The 11,028-nt window shown below is 32.0% G+C and overlaps 1 protein-coding gene across 3 annotated transcripts; it reads left to right on the top strand.

Annotated features, from left to right (window-relative positions):
• The first annotated feature begins 5,288 nt into the window (after nucleotides 1-5,288).
• On the top strand, nucleotides 5,289-7,397 carry LOC123918816 (uncharacterized protein ycf20). 3 transcript variants are annotated; one of them, XM_045970965.1, is made up of 2 exons: nucleotides 5,289-5,374; nucleotides 6,698-7,397. In XM_045970965.1, exon 2 carries the CDS (start codon nucleotides 6,710-6,712, stop codon nucleotides 7,163-7,165), a length of 456 nt encoding a protein of 151 aa, XP_045826921.1. In that variant the 5' UTR covers nucleotides 5,289-5,374; nucleotides 6,698-6,709; the 3' UTR covers nucleotides 7,166-7,397. The 3 variants fall into 3 exon arrangements, with proteins under 3 accessions (XP_045826921.1, XP_045826922.1, XP_045826923.1); XM_045970966.1 differs by lacking the exon at nucleotides 5,289-5,374 and adding an exon at nucleotides 5,420-5,715; XM_045970967.1 differs by lacking the exon at nucleotides 5,289-5,374 and adding an exon at nucleotides 5,420-5,683.
• Nucleotides 7,398-11,028: the final 3,631 nt, after the last annotated feature.

Here is an 11,028-nt window from a genome sequence, read left to right on the forward strand (position 1 = left end):
TACTATTTTAATGCAGTTTAACCCCCATTGTTTTGAAAAATGCGGAATTTTACCCCCTATTTTAAAATAAGGAATTTTACCCCCCCTATTTTATAATTTGTTGGATTTTTCCCCCCACCAAAATTATGCACAAAATCTGCTTCTGAGCCTCAAGTTCAAAGCTTCACACAAAACTCAATTTGGATCAATAATACACAAAACGGATACCAAAACGACCATAATCGAGTTAGCTTTCCACATAATCAAACCCCACTAAATTTGGAGTTATAGAGGGAGATTAATTATCATTTTAGTGAAGGTCTATCCAATTACTAATTCTGCAGAAATCTACTTGTGACCTTCAAATTCAACATCGTCTACCGAACGCATCGTAACTCTAAATTCGACGAAATTGAAATGCCAACAAGGTTAATTTCGATATCTTTCCATACATGTAAATAGTATTCAAAAATGAGCTACAGGGTGAGAGGCATGACGAAAATACCAGTAGTAGTTTCATACGATAATTAATTTGAACATACCTTCACTAAAACGGTAATTAATCTCTCTCTGTAACTCCAAATTTAGTGGAGTTTGATTATGTGGAAAACTAACTCAATTGCGGTCATTTAGGTACCTGTTTGGTAAATTATTGATCCAAAATGATCATTTACCCCCCGGCAAAATAAGGAAATTTTCGTTTACCCCCTGCACATATTTTTTTTCTGTTTACCCGCCTGCAAAAAATAGATTCCCTCATTTCTCCCCCTGGGTGTACAGCAGGACAAGTGACTGTGCAAACCTGATGACGTGGCTTGTACATTTGGAAAAAATCATTTATATTTATTTTTTAAATTCCACGTCATATAATTTTTTAAAAAAAAATAAAAACTAATTTGTTTCCTACAAAATAAAAAAAAAATCTTGTTTTTTTCCCCAAAATTTTAAAAAATATTTCCTACGAAAAAAAAATATATTCATACAAATGAATTTAAAAAAATTTCCAAAAAAAAAAAATTAATTCCTCCCAAAATTAAAAAAAAAAATAGAATTTTCTTATTTTGCTCCCAAAATAAAGATTTACTCCGAAATAAAAATTTTAAATATTTATTTTCAAATTATTTTTAATTAAAAAAAACATAATCTTTATTTTTTAAAAATAAAACTTTATTTTTTGTTATTCTCTTTGAATTAAAAAAAAATAGTAAACGAAGTTTTATTCGTGTTTTCCTCTTCTATCAAAATCATTTTCCATAGAACTAGAAAAATAGAACGAAGCAGAAGAAAATAATGAAGTAGAAGACGATTTCGGCGATTGAAGAAGACGACTACGAATACGATCACGACGGTGGAAGCAAACGATTCCAGCGAAGATTCTGTTTTTTTTTTTTAATTCAAAAGGATTTGAAAATAAATCTTTATTTTGGGAGTAAAATAAGAAAATTATTTTTTTTATTTATTTTAGGAAAAAAATACTCAATAATTTTGTACGAAAAAAAAAAGTTATTTGTAGGAAAATTTTGTAGGAATTTTTTTATTTTGAAAAAAAAAAAAAAAATCATTTTTTTAATTTTGTAGGAAAAAAAATTTAAATTTTTTTTTTGAAAAAAATATTATCTGACGTGGAATTTAAAAATAAATATAAATGATTTTTTTCCATGTGTACAAGTCCTGCTGTACATCCAGGGGGGGCGAAATGAGGGAACGTCAATGCAGTAGTGTCCCAAGTATAGGTGTCAACCATGTCAAGTTCCCGAAAATTCTGCATGTAGGCGACGTTGGCATAGGTTTTGGCCTTGCTGGAGAATATGGTTGTTCCAACCAAGAACAACAAGTATATCCGGATGGCGTAGTCTCTGTACATATTCATGTTGAACTCATCTTCATCACTTTTACTTTTAGCTTGACGTGCAGCTCTCGGGTGGCTCTCAAGGAGGCGCTTTAAGCAGGTAAACCGTGCATGGGCCCCTTTGGTTGATGTAATTTCACGGTCTGCGTCGACAGGATTTGACCCAAGGTCACCATCATGTCAACAACATCAGATTTGGTCGCGATCTTGTGGTTGTCCAAGAGGCGTCCCTCAGTGGAGAGATGCAGAAGACAGTGCACATGTAACTGGTGTTGGCAAGGCCCCACTATCTTGTGGCCTTAATGGCTCTCTCCCACCAAGCCTCGTGAGTTGGAACACTCAATCGGTACTACTTATTTCCATTGCTGACCATTAGAACCAAATAATGATAAAAAAAAATCATAATCAAACAAGTAATAATCAAATAATTAAGTAACTTATAAGCAATAATTTTGTAACTTGCATATCTCTCACATATACATATGGAAATATGGTCCTCGTACCCAGTAAGTACAGACTTATCTGACTGATGGACTTCCTAGAAATACGTCAGGCACTGACACACCCTCAAATGGATTCTTGAAAGGATCACACTGACCTTAAGCTCGCCCCTCCTATGTCTAAGCCTCAAACATATCTACATCCTCTTGAGCCTCAAACATGTCTCCAAATGCTCAAGGTCACGTTGATAGTGAACCACCTTTTTTCTCCTAGAAGAGGCGATGGCGGATTCTCTCTTCTTTCTCACACTGTTCACTGGGTTTTTTAATTTATCCATGACTACACAATAAAAATACACATGTTCAACAAACATGCATAACAACTATAAACAACGGAATGGACAAAAAATATTTCAAACATCAGAATCAAAGTGGTTCCCGGGTTACCTAGCGAACAACTTCAGAAGTGATTCACTACTTAACCAGTGAACATAACCAATTCGTAAAAAAAAATACAAAATTGTAGATTTGAGAAAATGTGCACTAATAACCTTTTAATTTTTGGTTTTGCTCTTCACTTGTTATGGGATTTTGACCACAAATGTGCAGAAAAAAAAAAGGGTTGATTTTCGAGTTTGGGAGCTTTGGAGGTTTTTTGAAATAATTTGATTTTTTTAAAAAACAATTGTTGAAATAGGGGGAATCGTGTAATATTGGACATGTTCCCATTTTAAAATGCGAACTAATTCAAAGGGCGTTTGCAATTGCAGGTTTAGTAGCGAACATTTTTTTTTCTTTCCAAAACTACGGGGTTATTATATCTAGGGGGAATGGCGGTGCAAACAATGGAATTGAGTTAAAAATTCACTACTTAAGTTGCGAATTAAGTTCGCTACCCAAGTATTATGTAACTTAGCAGGGTGCATGCATGAGATCCGGTGGTGGCGGAAAAAGATATTCCCATAAATAAAAGGCAAAATAACATTTTTAGTCCCTTAACTTAATTTCAGGTAATGATTTAGTCTTTTATCTTCTTTTTTACCTCATCTTTGTCATTTTTGTCCTTCATCCATTTTTGTATATGATTTTACAAGTTTGAAATCTATTATTTTCTTTTGCGGCACGAGATATATTTATGATTGATAGCGAACAAAAAAATAAAACTATAAATTTGTAGATTAAAATTGATATCCAAACATGAAAAAAAGACTAAAATATTATAAAAGATAAATGACTTAAATGAAATTAAGTTAATGGAATTTATCACCAAAAAAAATAAATTAACTTAATGGAATAAAAATGTAATTTTGCTTAAATAAAATACAAATTTGACCTAAAAGGAGATTTTTTTTATCCAAACTAGTTTATTCGATATTTAAGTTTGTTATTATATTATGGTAGAAAATTTATTTAGAATAAAATATTTAAAAATTTGTTATATAATATTGTTAAAATATAAGTGAAACTATTGTGCTATTTTTTGTAAAAACTTATTAAATGAATAGATTTGGTTATAATTATCAATGACAAATTATCCAATTTTGTATGTATCTGTGATAGATAACAGTCCCGTGTATATTTTTTAATTACAAATTAGAAATTTGATTAGGAATATGTAACATAATTTAATAAATTAGAACATCGACGCGTGCATCACGGATCTTCTTTTTTTTTTATAAATTAAGAACATCTAGATATCACGGTAGAGATATACATGATTATATCTTTCCCCATCCTCCACGTATAGCTCATATTATTATTAAAAAAAAAACATATACATAAACTGGGGGGACATAAACCTAACCGAGTGAGTCCACGCAAAACGCGTAGGACAAAAAGAGATACCAACTTCTAGTCCTAAAAATAGAAGTCAAAAAGATGTAATGATAAAATAAAATATGATAATTGCAATAATGAAAGATATATGAAAAAAGTTGAGTAACATTAAACGATAGTTCAACAATAATTTTGGATAAATATTCATACAAAGGAAATTATGGTATATTACAGAAGACTTCCTTATAGACTACATTGGAAGTCTTAGTCCTATATTCACCTCCACCGTCGATGATTAATGATGGTACTTAATTGTCGTATGAAATCTTTCCTATGAAAACTGATGATGCTTAACACTTTGTAGACATAATTTTAAATTTTTAATCATAACTTGTCTACTTGTCATAGTGGTTGAAATGTTGTATTGCAATGAAAGGTTTTGGGTTCAAATTTTAGTCAAGGCAAAATTGTATTTTTTTTTTTTAATAAAAAATGCAATATAAAAGTGGAGGGAATCCACTTGGGGTTGGTCGAGTGGTGTTGGCTTGGGCCCTTAGAGTATGCTCCTCTCAAGGTCTCAGATTCGATTCCCACTGGTGCCAATTTCAGTGGGCTAAGTCCATACAGAGCAAAAAAAACTCTGGCTTTAAATGGGGTTCCCGCAAGTGGACGGTGGGATTGGTCCTCTTGGATTATTCGGTCCTAAAACCGGATACAAGTTTTCAAAAAAAAAAAAAGTGAAGGGAAAACAAATTAGGTGAGTTTAATTGTGTATACAAGCTTATATTATTATTATTATAAGAGATAAGAGATTTGATTTGATTGTAATTAACTTTATTGTATTATTATTAATAGTTAATACTTAATAGTATATTGTTTATTTTATTTTTTTATAAAAAATATTGTTTATGTTTTTATTTCTATATTCCTAATTTGTTGCATATTCATCTTTTTTTTTTTTATAATTTTTTATTGACTATTTTATTTTCCTTTTTCTTTTTATTCACCTTTTTCTTTTAATAGATTATTGAGTTGATGTTATTAATTTTTTGTTGTTATTTTTATGAGTATATTGTTGCTATTTTTATTATGAGTATAGACTATTCTGTTTTGTTCCAATCTATATTCCGTTTTGTTTTTATTTTTCAGTAAAATTACAATGAAGGATATAAAACTTGCGACGTGGTTAAAATTAATAAGGATAAATAATAAGTTTATGATAATTGATTTTAATATATTAGTAGTTTTGGGTCTGCACATATCTTCTCACTATTGAGGCTTTTGCTCCACCAACCAAGTGTTAAAACTTTTAAGTTTCTGGGCAAATAAGGTGAAGCTCGAAAACAAATTTCAAGCATATGTTTTTCTGCATTTTATTTGTTCATTCATTGGCTGACACATTTATTGTTAAGCACATTTTGCAATTACATTTTGGGCTGTTGTTTTTCTGCCACTGTTTTTGTTATTTGAAGTTAATTAAGATTTTAGTCGTAATTTATGAAAATTTTAGTATAAATGTATAAGTGGATGATGATGCTTTGCAATTGTTTGATATAATGCCCCAAAGAAACTGTGTTGGGTATCTACAGAATCATGTGGTTGGTGATGCCAACCAACTGTTTGACATAATGCCTCAAAGGTTTACAATATATGTGTTACTGATTTTTTGTGGTAATAATCATGATTTTGAGACTTTTATCTAATTGTAATTGATCTTTTCTGTGTAAAATTGTTTGTAAGATATGACTCATCTGAAAGGAGTCATTCATGCCTTTTGACTTCTTTATTGTTTTTCTTAACAATTCAAACGTTTTTGTCACTAGGGTATTGCTGTGAGAAGCATAAAGTGTATCATTACACAACCTTATTCATGTTTCAATTTACTATGTTTCTAGATTTTATCGTTGTTTTCGTTTGTTCAAATTTGAAAATACTTGGCTAGATTGACTTGTGGTCTTTATTTTCCATCTGAATTTTAACCCAACTCGTTATCTTTCTTTAACATTTTTATAAATATATGAGGAGCGATCAAATTACTCTAGGAGTAATTAAGAGTTACTCCCTCTGAGTAGAGTTACTCCGGTTAACTCTATACATATTGAATTTCTCCAATCTAACTGTTGATTAACATCATCTTATACTAATGATCAAGCACACAAAATATTATATAAATTCAAATTTTGTATCTGTGCAGTGTTACAGTCAGCATGTATAGTTTGAGGTTTTATCTTAACTTATTCTTCATTTAAAACAGAAAGGTCCTAATTCCTAATAATATATGATAACACTTTCTTTCATTAATTCATTGTAATTACATCTGAGTGGGTGAATTTTGAATGCCTCGTGTGTTGCTTACATATACTCCAACTTTAATTTAACTTTTAAGATGTTTAAGGAAATTTAATAGTGGAAAACATGTATGGTAAAAGAATGATATCAACTTTTCAAGTTTTTATTGACAAAAGTTTTGGACAATGTAGTGCTTATTGATTTTTTTTTTTTATATTTGTCTACTCAATTTGTAATTCTTCCTTATTTTATCTGTGTGATATTGATGTTATGGATTTTTGTTGACCTGGCATGTAGTGTTTTACATTTATCAACTTTGTTCGGCTTAGGAGTTTTCTGATTTGACCTTCCTAATTCTTGATAGACAAAAAGCCAAATGGCACATTCAATGAGCTTGATCTCTGTAGGCCTCGGATTCGGCCAAATTCCTAAAACTAAAGTCGGTGTGTGTGGAAGGTTTAATCCAAGATCTACAGCACGGCTTCGAATTCGGGCTGTGCAAGAAAATGGTGGACAACGGAGACTAATAGACATTATTAGACTCGTGCCTGACCTCTCAAAGAATTACTTTCGAAGACCTTCTCGCAGGACTTTGTTTGGTGGAATCTCCTTGTTGGGTGGATTTTATGTTGCGCAAACAATTTCACTGTCTTTTGGAGCTCTAGGAGTCAATGATGTTATTGCTGCAGTGGTGTGTGTTCTTCTTACTGAGTATGTGACTAAGTTCTATTACAGCCGGCCAAAAGTTACTTTCCCTGTTGCTCTTCTCAACAACTTTAAAATGGGCTTCACCTACGGACTTTTCATTGATGCCTTTAAGCTTGCCAGTTAATCCTCTTAATATCTATGTGCAACTTTTCAAGATTCCTTCCCTCCAAAATTGGTTTGGTTGTGTTTGAACGCCAAGCTTGTACATGCTAAAATTGTTAATCCATATTTGGTCTTGTTGTACTTCACCACCAAGCTTGTACATGTTAGAAATGGCTCTAGAACTATCATCTGATTTGTTGTATATCAGCTGGAATGCTTGCAGTTTATAAATCATATCAATTATTTTTCCTTTATATGTCTTCTATTTCCATTTCTAGTAATTTGTTTAGCTGATGTGATCCTTTCACCATTCTTCTGTACCTATTATGTTCTAAAATTTTGCACCTCTTAACATTTGTGTCACAAAGTTGTAGTTATGAGCTCATGATCACATTTGAGAGGTTCCCGATTGATATCACTGAAGAAATGGTTTCTCGGGTGGTGGACAAGACCTGGAATTACTGTGCATCTTCTAGTTGATGCTTTATGCTCACGACATGCCCTGATTCATCCAAGGAGAATGCTAGCAATACACTTATGATGAATTCATTTTTAAAAAGGCTAATGCATTTGTCAAGGTAAGTTGATCTCTTCTTAAACGTTAACATCCACTAAATCTATTATTATATTAAAATCCTCTTAAGTATTGCTAAACATTTTCTTAAACCCTAATGCCCACTTAAGTACAATTACTGCCCACTAACCCTTATTAACCCTTATTAATGCTCAGCCCTTCCCCAATTGATTGTCAATTACACAATCAACTGAGCTGATTTTGATTTGGGCATATAACAAATTTCTTTTTGTTTAACATTGGTATTTGTTAAGAAATCTTACATCGGTTGGAGATGACCAGAACGTGTGTTTATAAGTGAAGGCAATCCTCACTTTACAAGCCGGTTTTGTAGAGATGAGTTAGGCCCAATACCCAATTCTAAGATGGTATCAGAGCCTCTCTAAGATCCGTTGGGCCACCCGTTATTGGGTCACCCACCATTTATATCCACGCACCAAGCCCTATAGTGTTGGGCGTGTGAGGGTGTGTTAAGAAATCCCACATCGGATGTGAGATGGCTTGTGTAAGGGTTTATAAGTAAGAGGCAATCCTCACCATACAAGCCGGTTTTGTAAGGATGAGTTAGGCCCAAAACTCAATTCTAAGAGTATCATACGTGGGCCGGATTGGGTTGGGTTTGGCCAAAACCAAAACTCAAACCACATATGGTACTCCGGGTTGGGTTTAGTAAAATAACCACCTGTTATAACATTGGGCCGGGTTGGGTAAATCCACTAATTTCCGGGTTGGATTGGGTTGGGTTGTGAGTTACCCAAATTATTTTTCTATTTTTTTTATATTAAATATCTAAATGTTGAATCATAATATTTTTTCATAAAAAATAACTCAATCAATATATTTTCTTGAAAAATAGGGTAATTTTTTTTCACTATAAAAAATAATCACCCATTTTTTTGTGTAAATCTACTAATTTACGGGTTGGATAGCGTGTTATCCAAATGATTTTTTTGCTTTTTTTAATATCAAATTACTAAACCATGAATCACTATATTTGTTTATGAAAATTATTCAATTTTTTAAAATTTTAAAAAAATAATGCGAAAAATTATTATATTTGTTCATAAAAATTATTCAATCTTTTTATATTTTCGTAAAAAATAGTATAACTTATTTTCAATATAAAAATATTTAATAATCAAATGAAAAAATCTTTAGTATTTTCATAAAAAAATTTCAAAAAACATAGCACTAGTGGGTTAGTGGGTTTTTTGGGTTGGGTCCGGTTTTACCCGAAACCCGATTTTTTTAATGGGTTTTTCATTTTTGAAATCCATATTCACCCACTTGCCCGACCCAACCCACTTTTTTGGGTTGGATTGGGTGGGTTTGACCGGGTCGACCGGGTTTGCCCAACCCATGTACACCCCTAAATCATTACTACATCTTTACTGTGCTTACTGTTCTTTATCCTTTTTGGACCTGTGTACATAGTTTTTGCCTTAGAGTGGACGTTTGATTAGTCAATCAGTTTTCACATTTGAGAATAGATTTCGGGTTAACAATTACATGCTTGGAGTTGGAATTTACTCCTGTTTGTGGTCGTCACCTATGTTACTAATCCTTTATGTATAATGTGATCATAAAAATTGACAGTGATAACTAATATTAATATACTATATCTGTTTGCAATGATTTGACGTTAACTTGATGTTAATTGTGATGTCCATGCCTAAGCCATGCCTCAGTTTCATTAATTTTCTTCTTAGCTATTGAATTAGTTTCAAAGAATTGGACACTAATTTTGTTGTTATTCTTTTCGACTTCGTAGCAGTGGATGTGCGAATGGGAGATGGGGACATCGTGGCAGTGCTACAGCAGCAGGTCGGTCGGTGAGTGCTGCAGGGAGGCCAGTATTCTGCTGTGGAAGTAGCGGAGTAAAGCACTTAGTGTACGATTATGCAATTGTCAACAAACTTTGAAGGTCATGAAAGCCATGTAAGAGTTTATATGGTTATGCAAAGTTTATACGGTTAAACATGCTTTCATACATGTAAGAGTATACTATTATTGTGCCTCAAGTGATGATAATAAACCTCAAATGTGGCACCAAAAAAACAAACTGCCGGGTACTTCATAAACACTCAAATCCCTTTACTTTCAAAACCATATGCATTTTTTCTTCTTTTGAGAAATATATTAAAAAATTCCAAGAGATAAATCTAAAACTTAATAACGATATATTTCTTGAGCAGGACTAAATAAAAGTTAAGGTTTTTATTAAAACAACTACTCTCCATTTTTTAACCTTTTCACTGAATAATTAACGGGTCAAGCAAATGCTTGGTTAATTGTTTGGTTTTGCAGAATATTAAAGATGTATGAAACCGTCAATTAGAGGAGAGCTTTACTGCTAGTGCTAATAAAATTGGCTTCTTTGCAGCATAGAGTCAATGGTTAAAAAGTTTGAGATACCTTGAATTGAATCATAGATTAAAAACACCACTACTTATAGTAACATAGTGGATCTCAAGAAATATGTGCATAGTGTCATGTGAATCAATATATTTCTTTGTGCCTTTCATTTTTGTTTATTGTTTATTTGACAATGTACTACATTACATAAACCTTTTAAAGTTGTTTGTTGAAGAATATCAAGATGGATTCCACTGTTTAGTTTTTTGAAAAAAATAATATAAATGCCTTTAGGAAGTAGAGAAAAACCTGTTTCACCAAGTTCCCTGCCCTTGGTTCATTGTCACTGAGTTAGATACAACTTTGAAAGATTTTGGAGTCTGTGTTCTAAATACTATGAGTGTATATCAATGATGCTCAAAGGAAAAATATGGTTGTTTGTTAGTGGGGTGAAGTATGTGTTAGTACTAATTGGTCCTCTTTGCTTTTCACATTGTAGGTAAACTTAAATTTTAAAACATGAAGTGATGGCTGGTGTAGTAAATTAGTGATCTAAATGTTTTGAATTTTGGATTATCTTTATCTTTCTTTTAGTTTATAAAATTTTGTTGTTTTTGTTTTGTAGGTTGTTGTAATATCAGAAATTCTGGATTTTTTATTTCAAATGGAATAATAGGATTGAATTGTGGCGTATGTTGCATTGTTGAGGGTAGAATTTTCGGATGACAAACTTGATTCTCTCCTTAGTATTCCACACCTTTGAATAAAGATGATGATAATAGCTCAAATTTTAGCTCATTCTTTATGAAAGACTGAAAACAATTGGAAGGGCAAGACACATCAACAATTCCAACTATGAATTAGTATGAATTATTGACACTCAAACTAGAGTATTTTTTTTTTTTACGGAACATATGTAGACACATTAACAATCCGTCAAACAACTGCAGTCACCC

The sequence above is a fragment of the Trifolium pratense genome, linkage group LG3 (assembly GCF_020283565.1).
Source record: "Trifolium pratense cultivar HEN17-A07 linkage group LG3, ARS_RC_1.1, whole genome shotgun sequence".
Lineage (NCBI taxonomy): Eukaryota > Viridiplantae > Streptophyta > Magnoliopsida > Fabales > Fabaceae > Trifolium > Trifolium pratense.